General features: G+C 38.5%; 1 protein-coding gene across 1 annotated transcript in view; it reads left to right on the top strand.

Moving 5' to 3' along the window:
• LOC149927334 (tyrosine-protein phosphatase non-receptor type 13-like) overlaps positions 1–18,651 on the top strand; it is a 48,147-nt gene that overhangs the window by 21,638 nt on the left and 7,858 nt on the right. The window contains exons 20-21 of the mRNA XM_090159087.1: positions 12,924–13,402; positions 17,228–17,324. Of these exons, the coding sequence (XP_090015213.1) occupies positions 12,924–13,402; positions 17,228–17,324 (576 nt within the window). The remainder of the gene's footprint in view (positions 1–12,923; positions 13,403–17,227; positions 17,325–18,651) is intronic.

Here is an 18,651-nt window from a genome sequence, read left to right as displayed (position 1 = left end):
GACTCGAATTTTGAGTGCTTCTGTGTTATGACCCGGAGAGCGCGATATTTAAACGTGTCAGAGCGACACGCACATACATATTTAATATTCGCAACCCGTCACCTTGTCGCGCAAAGGGTTAAGTCGGAGAGAATTTTTTTGCAACCATTAACATTCCTTTTTCGCCAAAACCAACACCAGGGTCGCGTCGAGCGCCGCTCGCCCTCCCCTTAGCACATGTGACACGAGCCCCTAATACCTCATTCTTAAACCCGATTTCACATTTCAACTACTTAAAAATACTACGTTGTTACTTGACAGCTAAGTCGAAGGCGGGGACACCCTATCCTTACTAAAGATCGGAATATGACGAAATCAGCCGCTATACGTTAAATACCGCTACTGAGTTTTGTTAAAACATTGGCGCGCCGTTTTGAAACCTACTCAATATTACTCAAATATTTTTTCCCGTGCCTTCCAAGAAATGACTTGTTTTCATTGGATGACCCGAATAAGTTAAACTTTCTCCGTCTAAGAAGTTTCAGAGAGAAAACTACCCGTCTTATTTTTTGTTGAGGAAGATGCGTGGTTAAGTGATTCTTTGCCATTTTTTCACGGGAAATACTAGTTAATTTTTGGCTTTCGTCGCGAAAGAAATATTATTATCCGGTATCTTCTTGGAAGACACTTTTTTCGGTAAATGTATTTATATATTTTTTAAACTGGAACAATTTTATTTTTCCGAAATTCTTGCCACGCCGCCATAAGTTGTGAAAACGGTTTTTAAATTGCAATATTATGGGGGTGAAACTTACTTTTATAAATTTTCTTTTTACTATCGTTCGAAGGATCGTAAATGAAGCGTTCTAAAATTCTTTATCTTCTTGTAAATACTTCTGGGAATAGTTCTTTTGTGAATATTTAAGAGGTTAAGCCTTGTATTTAGAGAACTTAAAAAGCATCGTTTGAAACTACGGGTGGTCTTTAACTTTTCTGTTTACAAGTAACTCCCTAGTGGTAGGCTGCTCCGTCTTGCAATTACTTTCTTATCTGTATAAACCGATGCGCGTATTATATTCAAGGAAGATGTTTTTAATACTCGAAAGTCTTACTAGATGGCGCAAACAGTCTGAAACGCTGAAAAGTATCTTTTCTCGTATGGGGAATTTTTACAGAGTTGAACTTCTGTTTATAGTATTTGCATACAAACAATAATGTATTCGGGAATTTTGGGTACCTAAGAAAATGAGAGTATAACTTCAGCCTCCGGTACCACTCTCGCATACTTGGTATTTATATATGGTGATTGTCTTGTGTGAAGAGTGGATGGGTTTAAGAATATCAGCCTTCTTATATTCCTAACTAACTAACTGACTGCATTCAGACGTTTTGTGTAGAAAAATGAGTGAAATGATTTAATTTAGCGCCATCTAGTATTAATAAAAGCATTTAAATGGAACTCCTTGTGGCTTCTTTCTAAATGTTTGTGTCAATCTAATGAGTAAATTGATTTAACTGACGTCATCTAGTATTAATACATAGTTTGCATCCCTACGTCATCAATGACGCAGTTCCAAGTATAGATATAAGAACCAAGAATAAATATTTAATTTGAGCAAGAATGAACGGTTCTTTGCCGCCATTTTGAAGGTGTAGATTTCTTAGTAAAACGGGAGGGTTAACAGTTTCAATCGTCTGTTTGCGGATTTTAATTATTTTCAAATGATTAAGAAATTAGTTTCACGTTAAAAATGGTTATCTGCCTGGTTAAAAATTGTTTATTTTATTCGATAGTGAAGGTAATTGTAAAAAGGATGACCGCAAAGGCCTAACTTTGATAAGCTTTGTTAACTTCTTTTCGTAGATATTTCTGTCGTAATTTGATATTTGATTTAAATAACCCGGCCTTAGAATCTTATCTGGCTTTGTTTAGGGCCCATTTAAAATTTTAAAGCATAAATCTAATACGTTTTGTAGCTTTGACGAGATTACCAACAAAATGGCTACCTATTTAGTAGCTACGCGCGAAATGGTTTGAATTTTTGATCGCCCTCCCAGTTTCCTTGGAGACCATAGGCCCCTCCCTTCGGTGCAAACTATGAATAAAAGTATTAAAATTGAACCTCTTATGGCTTCCCTCAGAATCAATCTACATGTTTTTCCCTTTAAATGAGTAAATATATTTAACTGGCGTCATCTAGTATTAATAAAAGCATTCAAATCGAACCTCTTATGACTTCCCTCTTAAGTGTTTGTATCCCTTTAATTTAAGAGATAAAACATTCGTCAACTAGAATTAATAAAAACATTAAAATTGAACCTCTAATGACTTACTTCTAAATGTTTTGATGAGTAAATTATTTAAACTGGCGCCATCTACTATTAATAAAAGCATTAAAATCGAACCTATTATGGCTATTCTTTACATGTTTGTGTTCCTTTAATGAGCAAATATTTGAATTTGGGGCCATCTAGGAGCAACAAACACAAGGAGAACGCAGCTAGCTTTTAAACACGCTAACGCCGTGTTGTTTCCAAATTTCATTGGACGAGCCTTTACGCTGAACGTTTTACGGGCGGGGGGATGACAATTTACGATTTTCCCCCTTCCGACGGCAGCAGGTGCTAAAGCGTCTAACCAATGAAACATGTACGCTAGAAAATGAACGTTTTTTGACGGGTTGCGTTCTCCTTGTGTCCTGTACTGTGTTTGTTGCTCCTAGGGGCAATCTACTATAAATAAAAATATAATTGAATCTTTAAATATTACTTTCCCTTAGAGCAATTTATAAGTATGCCCATTTCCAGCTATCCCCAAGTGGTAGTCTTCTTCGCCTCGCGTATATTTTTATTGAACTTCCTAACTATCCGTTACGTTTAGGATTTCGCTTTGGAATCGTCATTTTTAAAGTTTTAAGTTCTTGGCAGAAAATGAGTTCCCCTCGGGATTCGCGGACCGTATTTTTAGCCCGCCTTTTTCGATGACGAAGAGTTGAAATATTTCGACTACATTCCCATAAAAAGAACATACACATTAATTACCCTGTCGGTATCCTTTTAAAAGGAGGTACTCTGTTTTCGTTAAAGTATACACACCAAAACTCGCAAACTTTACCCTCCTCCGGTAAATTGTTAAAACTCGACTAACAACTATCTTTAATCTTTGACGTAAGCAATGCCGAATTGCGTTTTCATTCCCGCAAACTATCCCGTAGATTTGGTTTCGCGCTTAAGTTGTCTTCAGTATATTTAGGATATTCCTTCTGTTGATCCTTCTATCGCGAAATTGGATAAATTAACACTATTTGGTGGTATGTTACTACTGCTACAAATATATATTCAAGGTCAGTTTTTTTTGTGCGTAATTATTTTTGTAAGTTGAAAATATCAATAAGATTTTGCCCGTAATTTGTATTAGCATCGATTAAATTGGCGAAGCCTAGGTGGCGTAACGGCGCCAGCTTCTCCGAGATAGCTCCTATGATCTAGCGTCTGCTTCAGACAAATTAAAATGTCATAAGAATTTTCATACGGCCATTTTCGTACCGTTAGATGGAACCCCCAGCTATACATACTGCTTGAAACTGAAAATATCAGTGAGCCTGTCTTATTATTCGGTCTTTATCTGCTCTGGTCCGCAGGGTTAGAAAAAACTAAAATAAAACTGAAAGTAGTGTAGTGTGACTGTGTTATTACACGGTCTTTATATGCTGTGGTCGGGAGTTTCATACTGTTTGATACTGAAAATATCATAGTACGGATGTCTTATCACTCGGTCTTTATCTGCCCTGGTCGGGAGTTTCATTCTGCTTGAAACTGGAAATATCATAGTGCGACTGTGTTATTTCCTGGTCTTTTACCGTCTTTATCTGCCCTGTTCGGGAGTTCCATACTGTTTGAAACTGAAAATATCATGGAGCGGCTGTCTTATTACTCGTTTTTCATCTTACCTGTTCAGGAGCTTCATAGTGCGACTGTGTAGTTTATCGGTCTTTTACCGTCTTTCTATGCCCTGGTCGAGAGTTCCATACTGTTTGAAACTGAAAATATCATAGTGCGGATGTCTTATCACTCGGTTTATATCTGCCCTGTTCAGGAGCTATAGTGCGACTGTGTAGATTATCGGTCTTTTACCGTCTTTCTATGCCCTGGTCGAGAGTTCCATACTGTTTGAAACTGAAAATATCATAGTGCGGATGTCTTATCACTCGGTTTATATCTGCCCTGTTCAGGAGCTATAGTGCGACTGTGTAGATTATCGGTCTTTTACCGTCTTTCTATGCCCTGGTCGAGAGTTCCATACTGTTTGAAACTGAAAATATCATAGTGCGGATGTCTTATCACTCGGTTTATATCTGCCCTGTTCAGGAGCTATAGTGCGACTGTGTAGATTATCGGTCTTTTACCGTCTTTCTATGCCCTGGTCGAGAGTTCCATACTGTTTGAAACTGAAAATATCATAGTGCGGATGTCTTATCACTCGGTTTATATCTGCCCTGTTCAGGAGCTATAGTGCGACTGTGTAGATTATCGGTCTTTTACCGTCTTTCTATGCCCTGGTCGAGAGTTCCATACTGTTTGAAACTGAAAATATCATAGTGCGGATGTCTTATCACTCGGTTTATATCGGCCCTGTTCAGGAGTTTCATAGTAAGAATTTTCCACCGATAGATAAAACCACGGCAGCGGAACTATCTTGGTAGGAAAATAGCGATTCCCATATTTCAGCTTGAAACAAAGTCTAGTCTAGTTTCGCAATGGTGTGTATATAATGCGTTTCATTTGTGCCGTTTCATCCGTCAGAAACAGGTACTTTCTTATTTAGGTTAATATAAATCCCACTTCTTCAGTTACTTCATTTTTGGAGAAGTATTTTTCACTAATCACTCTCGACTATCGCGGATTTCGATACCCGCTAATAGTCAAGGAAATAATATAGTTCGCTTTCGTCATGTATTTCATTTTGTTAATATCATTCCGATATATTTAGGTTCGCCGTATAACGTAGCTTTCGCAATTTTCCCTTATAATTGTGGTCTCGCTTAACGCAATCCGCATTCCAAAATAAATCCACAGCTGTCAGTAGCAGACATTTGCTTTTGTAAGTAAATACTATTCGGTCGATGACTCGTTTCAGAAGGTATAAGAATCTTTAACCCTTTCTTGCATGAGGGTGCCAATATAATACCCCGTTAAGACATGGTTTAGGAAGTTAGACTAAGTAAGTGGGGCCCCCATTTTTCTTCTTTAGGGCCCATTGGAAGGATTCCGATTTCTACGATCCCTCTACATTTAGTAGAATTTTAAGGAATTGAAAAGTTATATCTTCAGAGTTATCGCTAATTTAAAAATTTTGGGCATCCTTTCGTAGGGTTGGGGCTCACTTTAAAATTTAAGGTAGACCGTGGCCTACTTGGTATACTACAAGAGCGGGCCCGGGCCCCGGTAAAATGTTAGATTTCTATTGGGTTGTGAAATTTTATTTAAATTAAATTATGTTAATAATCTTTGTATTTATGAGAATGCACGAAAAAATGGGTTGTTGGTGAAATGAAAATTATCTGTTAATTAAGGTTAATTTAAATGAATTAAGTTTAAAGGTACACAATCGTTTGAATTACGGAAATAGGGCTTGTTAATTACCAAATTATCATTCAGTGCATCTGCTTTCAAATAATTTTGTGGCTTTTTTATTAAAATAAATCGATTTTTCAAATTTAAAAAATAAATCAAAAACCATAACCCTGGCCTTTCAAATCGATATATTTAAAAATAGTATTATTTAACAAATTTTAAACCTAGGTTTTTATTAGAAATTCATGTCCTATGATTCTTGAAATGTATAAAAATTGTCTGTCCTTTCGAAGACAATTAAAAACTGCTTTAAAATTTTGGTTTTTAAATTTAAATATTCCAAACTCAAGTTTTATTTTTATCTCGTATCTTTCAACTTGCAAAAACATCCAAGTTGGAATATGTATCTACTATCTGAAAAAACATCCAATCGTAGAATCAAAACAAAATCTAGGACTCTGGCTTTCAAAACTTTACAGTACATAAATTCTAATTTGCAATCCAAATTCTCCGCTTTTTGAATACTCCGTTTTGCTTTTTTGATGCCGTATACTGAAATCAATACTGGAGAGATTCTGAAAGCGAGATATTTTAGTAATATATACGTCCAGTACATCTAACTTTTTGAAAGCATTTTCCAAGCCTAGCTATTTCTAGAATTACGCGTAGTAGGCGTAAGAATACTAAAGTCGGGTTTCCTTCGAGGGGGTGGTAACTTAAGAAATGTGGTGTACAATAGTGAGAAATGGAAATAATTATTTCCGGAAATCTAGAAATACAGGAGAAATTAACGGAAATATTTGTGATATTTATGGAAATCTAGAAATATCGGAAAGATGTAGGAAATATCGGAAAGATGTAGGAAATATCGGAAAGATGTAGGAAATATCGAAAAGATGTAGGAAATATCGAAAAGATGTAGGAAATATCGGAAAGATGTAGGAAATATCGGAAATGATGTAGGAAATATCGGAAATGATGTAGGAAATATCGGAAATGATGTAGGAAATATCGGAAATATGTAGGAAAAATCGGAAATTTGTAAGAAATAGCGGAAATATGTAAGAAATATTTGGAAATCAGAAAAAATTGTAAACCAGATTTCTAAGTGACTACCCCCTCGTTTTCCTTAGACGTATTTTGAATGCTTAACCTCTCAAATAATTCAAGAGACTCGAATTTTGAGTGCTTCTGTGTTATGACCCGGAGAGCGCGATATTTAAACGTGTCAGAGCGACACGCACATACATATTTAATATTCGCAACCCGTCACCTTGTCGCGCAAAGGGTTAAGTCGGAGAGAATTTTTTTGCAACCATTAACATTCCTTTTTCGCCAAAACCAACACCAGGGTCGCGTCGAGCGCCGCTCGCCCTCCCCTTAGCACATGTGACACGAGCCCCTAATACCTCATTCTTAAACCCGATTTCACATTTCAACTACTTAAAAATACTACGTTGTTACTTGACAGCTAAGTCGAAGGCGGGGACACCCTATCCTTACTAAAGATCGGAATATGACGAAATCAGCCGCTATACGTTAAATACCGCTACTGAGTTTTGTTAAAACATTGGCGCGCCGTTTTGAAACCTACTCAATATTACTCAAATATTTTTTCCCGTGCCTTCCAAGAAATGACTTGTTTTCATTGGATGACCCGAATAAGTTAAACTTTCTCCGTCTAAGAAGTTTCAGAGAGAAAACTACCCGTCTTATTTTTTGTTGAGGAAGATGCGTGGTTAAGTGATTCTTTGCCATTTTTTCACGGGAAATACTAGTTAATTTTTGGCTTTCGTCGCGAAAGAAATATTATTATCCGGTATCTTCTTGGAAGACACTTTTTTCGGTAAATGTATTTATATATTTTTTAAACTGGAACAATTTTATTTTTCCGAAATTCTTGCCACGCCGCCATAAGTTGTGAAAACGGTTTTTAAATTGCAATATTATGGGGGTGAAACTTACTTTTATAAATTTTCTTTTTACTATCGTTCGAAGGATCGTAAATGAAGCGTTCTAAAATTCTTTATCTTCTTGTAAATACTTCTGGGAATAGTTCTTTTGTGAATATTTAAGAGGTTAAGCCTTGTATTTAGAGAACTTAAAAAGCATCGTTTGAAACTACGGGTGGTCTTTAACTTTTCTGTTTACAAGTAACTCCCTAGTGGTAGGCTGCTCCGTCTTGCAATTACTTTCTTATCTGTATAAACCGATGCGCGTATTATATTCAAGGAAGATGTTTTTAATACTCGAAAGTCTTACTAGATGGCGCAAACAGTCTGAAACGCTGAAAAGTATCTTTTCTCGTATGGGGAATTTTTACAGAGTTGAACTTCTGTTTATAGTATTTGCATACAAACAATAATGTATTCGGGAATTTTGGGTACCTAAGAAAATGAGAGTATAACTTCAGCCTCCGGTACCACTCTCGCATACTTGGTATTTATATATGGTGATTGTCTTGTGTGAAGAGTGGATGGGTTTAAGAATATCAGCCTTCTTATATTCCTAACTAACTAACTGACTGCATTCAGACGTTTTGTGTAGAAAAATGAGTGAAATGATTTAATTTAGCGCCATCTAGTATTAATAAAAGCATTTAAATGGAACTCCTTGTGGCTTCTTTCTAAATGTTTGTGTCAATCTAATGAGTAAATTGATTTAACTGACGTCATCTAGTATTAATACATAGTTTGCATCCCTACGTCATCAATGACGCAGTTCCAAGTATAGATATAAGAACCAAGAATAAATATTTAATTTGAGCAAGAATGAACGGTTCTTTGCCGCCATTTTGAAGGTGTAGATTTCTTAGTAAAACGGGAGGGTTAACAGTTTCAATCGTCTGTTTGCGGATTTTAATTATTTTCAAATGATTAAGAAATTAGTTTCACGTTAAAAATGGTTATCTGCCTGGTTAAAAATTGTTTATTTTATTCGATAGTGAAGGTAATTGTAAAAAGGATGACCGCAAAGGCCTAACTTTGATAAGCTTTGTTAACTTCTTTTCGTAGATATTTCTGTCGTAATTTGATATTTGATTTAAATAACCCGGCCTTAGAATCTTATCTGGCTTTGTTTAGGGCCCATTTAAAATTTTAAAGCATAAATCTAATACGTTTTGTAGCTTTGACGAGATTACCAACAAAATGGCTACCTATTTAGTAGCTACGCGCGAAATGGTTTGAATTTTTGATCGCCCTCCCAGTTTCCTTGGAGACCATAGGCCCCTCCCTTCGGTGCAAACTATGAATAAAAGTATTAAAATTGAACCTCTTATGGCTTCCCTCAGAATCAATCTACATGTTTTTCCCTTTAAATGAGTAAATATATTTAACTGGCGTCATCTAGTATTAATAAAAGCATTCAAATCGAACCTCTTATGACTTCCCTCTTAAGTGTTTGTATCCCTTTAATTTAAGAGATAAAACATTCGTCAACTAGAATTAATAAAAACATTAAAATTGAACCTCTAATGACTTACTTCTAAATGTTTTGATGAGTAAATTATTTAAACTGGCGCCATCTACTATTAATAAAAGCATTAAAATCGAACCTATTATGGCTATTCTTTACATGTTTGTGTTCCTTTAATGAGCAAATATTTGAATTTGGGGCCATCTAGGAGCAACAAACACAAGGAGAACGCAGCTAGCTTTTAAACACGCTAACGCCGTGTTGTTTCCAAATTTCATTGGACGAGCCTTTACGCTGAACGTTTTACGGGCGGGGGGATGACAATTTACGATTTTCCCCCTTCCGACGGCAGCAGGTGCTAAAGCGTCTAACCAATGAAACATGTACGCTAGAAAATGAACGTTTTTTGACGGGTTGCGTTCTCCTTGTGTCCTGTACTGTGTTTGTTGCTCCTAGGGGCAATCTACTATAAATAAAAATATAATTGAATCTTTAAATATTACTTTCCCTTAGAGCAATTTATAAGTATGCCCATTTCCAGCTATCCCCAAGTGGTAGTCTTCTTCGCCTCGCGTATATTTTTATTGAACTTCCTAACTATCCGTTACGTTTAGGATTTCGCTTTGGAATCGTCATTTTTAAAGTTTTAAGTTCTTGGCAGAAAATGAGTTCCCCTCGGGATTCGCGGACCGTATTTTTAGCCCGCCTTTTTCGATGACGAAGAGTTGAAATATTTCGACTACATTCCCATAAAAAGAACATACACATTAATTACCCTGTCGGTATCCTTTTAAAAGGAGGTACTCTGTTTTCGTTAAAGTATACACACCAAAACTCGCAAACTTTACCCTCCTCCGGTAAATTGTTAAAACTCGACTAACAACTATCTTTAATCTTTGACGTAAGCAATGCCGAATTGCGTTTTCATTCCCGCAAACTATCCCGTAGATTTGGTTTCGCGCTTAAGTTGTCTTCAGTATATTTAGGATATTCCTTCTGTTGATCCTTCTATCGCGAAATTGGATAAATTAACACTATTTGGTGGTATGTTACTACTGCTACAAATATATATTCAAGGTCAGTTTTTTTTGTGCGTAATTATTTTTGTAAGTTGAAAATATCAATAAGATTTTGCCCGTAATTTGTATTAGCATCGATTAAATTGGCGAAGCCTAGGTGGCGTAACGGCGCCAGCTTCTCCGAGATAGCTCCTATGATCTAGCGTCTGCTTCAGACAAATTAAAATGTCATAAGAATTTTCATACGGCCATTTTCGTACCGTTAGATGGAACCCCCAGCTATACATACTGCTTGAAACTGAAAATATCAGTGAGCCTGTCTTATTATTCGGTCTTTATCTGCTCTGGTCCGCAGGGTTAGAAAAAACTAAAATAAAACTGAAAGTAGTGTAGTGTGACTGTGTTATTACACGGTCTTTATATGCTGTGGTCGGGAGTTTCATACTGTTTGATACTGAAAATATCATAGTACGGATGTCTTATCACTCGGTCTTTATCTGCCCTGGTCGGGAGTTTCATTCTGCTTGAAACTGGAAATATCATAGTGCGACTGTGTTATTTCCTGGTCTTTTACCGTCTTTATCTGCCCTGTTCGGGAGTTCCATACTGTTTGAAACTGAAAATATCATGGAGCGGCTGTCTTATTACTCGTTTTTCATCTTACCTGTTCAGGAGCTTCATAGTGCGACTGTGTAGTTTATCGGTCTTTTACCGTCTTTCTATGCCCTGGTCGAGAGTTCCATACTGTTTGAAACTGAAAATATCATAGTGCGGATGTCTTATCACTCGGTTTATATCTGCCCTGTTCAGGAGCTATAGTGCGACTGTGTAGATTATCGGTCTTTTACCGTCTTTCTATGCCCTGGTCGAGAGTTCCATACTGTTTGAAACTGAAAATATCATAGTGCGGATGTCTTATCACTCGGTTTATATCTGCCCTGTTCAGGAGCTATAGTGCGACTGTGTAGATTATCGGTCTTTTACCGTCTTTCTATGCCCTGGTCGAGAGTTCCATACTGTTTGAAACTGAAAATATCATAGTGCGGATGTCTTATCACTCGGTTTATATCTGCCCTGTTCAGGAGCTATAGTGCGACTGTGTAGATTATCGGTCTTTTACCGTCTTTCTATGCCCTGGTCGAGAGTTCCATACTGTTTGAAACTGAAAATATCATAGTGCGGATGTCTTATCACTCGGTTTATATCTGCCCTGTTCAGGAGCTATAGTGCGACTGTGTAGATTATCGGTCTTTTACCGTCTTTCTATGCCCTGGTCGAGAGTTCCATACTGTTTGAAACTGAAAATATCATAGTGCGGATGTCTTATCACTCGGTTTATATCGGCCCTGTTCAGGAGTTTCATAGTAAGAATTTTCCACCGATAGATAAAACCACGGCAGCGGAACTATCTTGGTAGGAAAATAGCGATTCCCATATTTCAGCTTGAAACAAAGTCTAGTCTAGTTTCGCAATGGTGTGTATATAATGCGTTTCATTTGTGCCGTTTCATCCGTCAGAAACAGGTACTTTCTTATTTAGGTTAATATAAATCCCACTTCTTCAGTTACTTCATTTTTGGAGAAGTATTTTTCACTAATCACTCTCGACTATCGCGGATTTCGATACCCGCTAATAGTCAAGGAAATAATATAGTTCGCTTTCGTCATGTATTTCATTTTGTTAATATCATTCCGATATATTTAGGTTCGCCGTATAACGTAGCTTTCGCAATTTTCCCTTATAATTGTGGTCTCGCTTAACGCAATCCGCATTCCAAAATAAATCCACAGCTGTCAGTAGCAGACATTTGCTTTTGTAAGTAAATACTATTCGGTCGATGACTCGTTTCAGAAGGTATAAGAATCTTTAACCCTTTCTTGCATGAGGGTGCCAATATAATACCCCGTTAAGACATGGTTTAGGAAGTTAGACTAAGTAAGTGGGGCCCCCATTTTTCTTCTTTAGGGCCCATTGGAAGGATTCCGATTTCTACGATCCCTCTACATTTAGTAGAATTTTAAGGAATTGAAAAGTTATATCTTCAGAGTTATCGCTAATTTAAAAATTTTGGGCATCCTTTCGTAGGGTTGGGGCTCACTTTAAAATTTAAGGTAGACCGTGGCCTACTTGGTATACTACAAGAGCGGGCCCGGGCCCCGGTAAAATGTTAATTTCAGGCCATTTATCTTAGGATATCGGGACCCCTTAATAATTTCAAGGTAGACCATGATTTAAGAGAGTGGGCCCCTTTTCTTAAAATTTCGGAACCCCTTTATAAGTTCAAGGTAGACCCTGATTTAATTGGTCTATTCAGGACCGAAGGGTGGGCCGGGGCCCCGGTAAAATGTTAATTTCGTGCCCCTTTTCTTAGGATTTCGGAACCCCTTTAAAATTTCAATGTAGACCATGGTTTAATTGATTCAGGACCGAAGAGAGCGGGCCCGGGCCCCGGTAAAATGTTAATTGCAGGCCCCTTTTCTTAGGATTTCGGAACCCCTATAAAATTTCAAGGTAGACCATGCTTTAACGGCCTACCCATGACCGAAGAGTGACGGCCCGGGCCCAGGTAAAATATAAATTTCGGGCCCCTTTTCTTAGAATTTCGGAACCCCTTTAAAATTTCAAGGTATACCATGGTATAATTGATCTATCCATGACTGAAGAGAGCGGGCCTGGGCCACTCTAAAACGTTAATTTCGTGCCCCAAGGGAGCCTTGACTACCGAAGATAGCTATAGCTGTTAGGGGAGCAACTTGTAGAAGTATACCTCGTTTGATGAAACCCGGGCCCCCTGCTGCGCGGGCCCCGGTAATTTGTACCGGATTCCTCCGCTGTTTTTTCCGGTCCCGACGCCGTCCCGTTGTTCGGTTCACTCTTCATCCCTTTATCCGTCTCGCCTCCTCACTCATCCGTTCTTGTCTTTTCTTTCCGCAGCTCCTCCAGTACCGGCTCGACGCCGAAGAAAGAACACGTATAAATCCTCATTATCCACCGACAGCGCCGCTTCCAACGGGGATTCCACGCCGAACGGGACTAAGTCTTTGGAAATTTCCCGTTCTCGCGACGGCAGAAGCCGGGACGATGTCGGCGGGATATCGCTCGATAGTCGCTGGGACGATTCTCAGTCCGTCACCCCGCTACCACCTTTGACCTCGGCGACGACGTCACCCGCTGCCAGCGCCGAGGAAATTGAGGAAATGGGGATTCCGAGCGATTCGGAGCTGTCGGAGGGACGCTGGGGATCCGCGACTACCTCTACCTCCACCGCGGAGAATCGCCGCGCTTTTTTGGCCAACGGAGATGGATGTAATGAGACTACCTCTTCCTCGTCAACCTCGGAATCGACGAACGAACCACGCGTGTACAAAGTCACGTTGGAAAAGATTAATGCCAGTTTCGGGTTTCGTGTCGCGGTGAGTTGACTTTCGTTTTCTCTATCTTTTTAGATTGGAAGGGGTTGTTACGCTGCCTAAATATAACAGGGTTGCCACACGTCAGGGAAAAGGCGGAATTTTAAAATGGGACTGAAAAGGCGGGGAATTTTAAAATTGGACTGAAAAGTTGGGGAATTTAATAATGGGCCTAAAAAGTCGGGGAATATAATAATGGGCCTAAAAAGGCGGGGAATTTAAAAATGGGACTGAAAAGGCGGCGAATTTTAAAATTGTACTAAAAAGTCGGGGAATTTAATAATGGACCTGAAAAGTCGGGGAATTTAATAATGGACCTGAAAAGTCGGGGAATTTAATAATGGACCTGAAAAGTTGGGGAATTTAATAATGGACCTGAAAAGTTGGGGAATTTAATAATGGACCTGAAAAGTTGGGGAATTTAATAATGGGCCTAAAAAGGCGGGGAATTTAAAAATGGGACTGAAAAGGCGGCGAATTTTAAAATGGGACTGAAAAGGCGGGGAATTTAATAATGGGACTGAAAAGGCGGGGAATTTAATAATGGACCTGAAAAGTTGGGGAATTTAGTAATGGACCTGAAAAGTTTAGGGAATTTAAAAGTGGGCCTAAAAAGTCGGGTAATTTAAAAGTGGGACTAAAAGGTCGGGGAATTTAAAAGTGGGCCTAAAAAGGCGGGGAATTTAAAAGTGGGCCTAAAAAGGCGGGGAATTTAAAAGTGGGCCTAAAAAGGCGGGGAATTTAAAAGTGGGCCTAAAAAGGCGGGGAATTTAAAAGTGGGCCTAAAGAGGCAGGGAATTAAAAAGTAGGACTAAAAAGGCAGGGAATTAAAAAGTGGGACTAAAAAGTCGAGGAATTTAAAAATAGGCCTAGAAAGTCGGGGAATTTCAATATGGGCCTAAAACGTCCAGAAAAGGTCAAGGAATTTTATGAATTTGTAAAAGGTCAGGGAAAAGTCGGGGAATTCGATTTCTCTTAAGACTTTTGAAAGGTAATTTTACTCTAGATCTATGACAAATTATATGATTATCATTTATATCTTTAAAAGTTTAACTAATTTTTTCAACATTGCAATAATCTTTTTACTGAAATATAAGTCCATTTAAATTTGTTAACTTTTGATAAAAGGAAAAAAAAGTTGGCCTTAAAAAGTCAGGGAAAATCTGTTAAAATGGTCACGGAAACAGGGAATTTGAATCCGAAAATTTTGTGGCAACCCTGTATAAACAATACGTATACTAAAGGGTTATTATTTTTAATGCTTGGAATTATTTGAATAGTTAGTATTTTGAAGGAAAATTGAGAGGCTCAAAATTACTTAGCAGAATGTACTAGATTTAAATATCACCAGAAGTCTATTAAATAGTCTTATGAGATAAGTATCTGTCTAGACTATTAGAAATTCAGGCTCGAGGCATTTTTCAATGGTCAAACTGCCATACTTTACTGATGTGATAGTTTTAGAAAATAACTATTTTATATTTTACGTATTTCGAAACGTCATTTTTAAAGGTATCTTTCAGTCTGTATTAGGAGCTAGTGAATACTTCTCCCGTAAAACATAGATTATTTTCTTCTGATATCACTTATATCTTATCAGGTTTTTTTCCCGGTGATTTCGTGGATCAATTACGGAAGTTAAACACGATTTCTCAATAAGTTGCGATATATCGATAATTCTGGGTTCCAAGATAAATATTTTTTTCTTAGGAGAAGGGTTCAAACCCGGGGTAATTCGATTAATTGTACAAGTTGTAGCTTTGATTACGTAAATAATTACAAATTTAGCATTGCCAATGGCAGCTATGGCTTTACCCAATTTCATAAGTCTGTAATCGGTGTACAGCTTTTAGGAAATTGTTAGCAGCTCGGTCTAGCCTTAGTGGGTGGCGGAGTGGTTAGCACTCTCCAATCGCAGCAAGAAGAGAGCCGGGTTCGATCCCAGCTTGTGGCTTTGGGTGAAATCTCGGAACAACTCCTTCCGCGTTGAGTTTGCAAGTTCTCCCCCACTGGTTAAAAGGAATATAACTTGCAAAGGAATCTTTATTGAAGACCCCTTCAATTTTTAAAATTTCCCTGTGCAGTGGCGCCAAAGGCTAGGGCGGTCAGAGCTGCAAACGTTGGGGTTCCACACCAAATATCTGAGGTTATATTCCCTTTAAATGGGTTTTCCCTTTTTCTTAAAAACTTGTAGAGGGTAACGGTAGTAGTGAGTGTAGGCATGAAGCGCTTTCCACCACCCTCCTACGCACTGTAACCCGGCCACCTTAGAAAGTCGCCTTAAAATAAGTCAACATTTAGTACCAGGCTAGAGTTATTTTGATATTTAATATATATTAACGTTTTTTAATGAACTGAAAAACGTAAACAAGTCTGTAACAGGGTTCGTACATAACCTGTAAAACCTGGAAAAGTCAGGGAATTTTAAAATGGCTCCAAAATGTCAGTTAATTTGAAAATGGCCCCAAAAGGTCAGGGAAAAGTCAGGTAATTTGAAAATGGCCCCAAAAGGTCAGGGAAAAGTCAGGTAATTTGAAAATGGCTCCAAAAGGTCAGGGAAAAGTCAGGTAATTTGAAAATGGCTCCAAAAGGTCAGGGAAAAGTCGGGTAATTTGAAAATGGCTCCAGAAGGTCAAGGAAAAGTCAGATAATTTGAAAATGATTCCAAAAGGTCAGGGAAAAGTTAGGGAGTTTGAAAATGGTCCCAAAAGGGAAGGGAAAAGTCAGGGAATTTGAAAATGGTTCCAAAAAGTCAGAGAAAATTCAAGAAATTTGGAAATGATCCCAAAAAATCAGGCAAATAAATTTTTTTAAAGATTTGTTTTTTAAATATTTGCAAGATTTTACCTCAAATACTTAATTTACTGTACCAAAATTGTCAAGGAAAATTTTGAATAGTGGTCAGGGAAATTAATTCCGTAAATTTTGTACGAACCCGGCGTAATTTAGAGCCTGATTTTTCATCTTGGCCTATTAGCGGTTGGCAAGGATAAGCAGGTGTTTTGTCATTGCAGTATACATATCATACGTTTACAACTAAGCAAGCGTCGTTATAAGTAGAATTAAATTGTTTACGTTCAATGCTCGTGATTCATTCGTAATCGTAACATCATTTAGCAAACTAATATCTCTACAATAGTACATTATCCCGGGGGCACTCCTAGTCCACTCTGACACTCTACGAATACACGGTAATACCTTTTACTTTTATTTCCCCGCCCCTTAGAGAAAGAAGGGCGGGCTACTACGTCACAGTCCGGCGCCTGAGGGCGAAAAACCCTTTACAGGGAGCTATGTATTAGACCAAAATAGGTCAATTCATTTTGCCGCCAGTAACTTCCAGTTTGTAGGTTATCGGCGTCCGTTCGAAATCTCGATATTCTCCATATCGGCGTAGTTCTCCATCTACCGGTCGTGATAAAATATATTTTTCAAGGATTTCAATGGAGAAATATTTGAATCGGCGTGTCGCTATCGGCTAAGGGTTCGTGGTAACCCGGGGCTGAGGTGTGTATTACGCAGTTACGACTAGCTAGATTAGGCGAGGAAGTCAGTGGGTGGTTAATATAATCAACTGATAATTAAGTCCAAGGTACAATCGTTTGGACTTTACCTAACCCTTCCCTTTGACGAGAATGTCAACCGATCGTAGAATTAATACATATTTTATACGTCGACCTTATCTACAAAGAAAACCGCCTACCGTTTTTTCCCCGATCACCCGCTTTCTAAGATAACGTATTTCTTTTCCTGTTTTTTTATTTCATCTTATCTCTCGAGTCATATTCGCTTGAAACTATTCCAAATATTCTTTTTTTATTTGAACAGGAACGCTATCAGTTTGAGGATGGATTTCACAGAGGTATCTTTGTCCATTCTCTCATTCCACGCGGAGCGGCGGAATTTCACGGAAATATCAAACCTGGTAAGCCCAACAGTCCGTCGTGTCTACGTTGTATTCCTCACTAATCTAATAAGCCGAAAGGTCTTCGGAACGGGGTCACTCCGTGGTATTGAAAACGAATAGAACTTTGGCAACAAACGAAAACATCCTATACGTGTTTGGCTTCCTGATTACGCGAGATTTTATCATTTGCTTTTTAGCCCACCTTTGATAATGTCTCGATTGTAAGGGTAGAGCTCGAAAAACCTGTCTAATAATAATACTTTCATCGAAAGTATAATTTCGGTTTTTTTTCGCTTCTCGATTATTACTTTTCTCTTCCGCCACAGTCATTAAAAGCTCCGCCACTCGAACGATCGGCACACTTTTGGTCCTATCTTGGAAGGGATTTTTACGGGAATAAGTCGTTTTAAACGTAACTCGATGTTGACGCGCTTTGTTGTTTAACGGCTTACGCTTTTGGTACGTCTATGACGTAGGTTGTGTACCCACCCGCGTATGAATTCGTCGAATAGGTGACGTACACTCCCTTTTTTGCGGGTTCTTTTATAGAAATTTCCTTACGTATCTACGTTCCGATGTCGTGAGGTTTGATATTAATCATCTCTACGTTGCGTAAATCTTTACTTTGGATTATTTATCACTGGATTTAAAGATCGTACGGATTTTGAGCCAGATAGTGTTTCGTCGATGGCTTACGTTTCGAGTTTTAAACGGCGCGTTAAGTGTATTTTGATTGGAATAACCGGTTTTTCGGATACCCGATTGACGTTGGTAAGTTTTTCGTTATTGGAATGTAAGGTAGTCGGGTAGCTTCCGCTCTCTCCCGACTCGGGTAACCCCTACAGGCCTCATTCTGACCTATATAAAGCGGCGGGTGCCGGCTAGAAAGCGAAGCTGAATTAATAACGCTCCCGGGTACGCGGGCTGTCCCTATCGCCGCTAGGTGGCCTTACCAGGGGTTTTTCGACTACCGCTAACTGAAATTCTATTTAGTTTACGCGTACGACAAACTGTACCCGCGCATTGCCATGGACGCGATTACGAGGTGAGGTTTGACGTTGTACCTGTATAGCGGGAAACGTACCTGTTAGCGAGGTTAAGCTGCGTACGTACGACGTATAGGTTTCCACAATGCTTCGCGCGCGTTTCGTCAAGCGGTACTTAACGTCACCAATCAGAAATTCTTGAAATTCCGGCGCGATATTTTCAATGAAATTTTCGTTTTAAGTTGAGCGGTTTTTTTGGTCGATTTTAAGTTAGGAAAACTAGTTTTCGATCAGTATGTAATGTTTAAAAGTGGCGAGTATAGCACGTTTTTTTTTCGTGTCGGAAGATAGCGAGGACT

The sequence above is a fragment of the Leiobunum rupestre genome, chromosome 9 (assembly GCF_980474605.1).
Source record: "Leiobunum rupestre chromosome 9, qqLeiRupe1.1.hap1, whole genome shotgun sequence".
NCBI lineage: Eukaryota > Metazoa > Arthropoda > Arachnida > Opiliones > Sclerosomatidae > Leiobunum > Leiobunum rupestre.
This window is presented reverse-complemented; position numbering and strand designations above follow the sequence as displayed.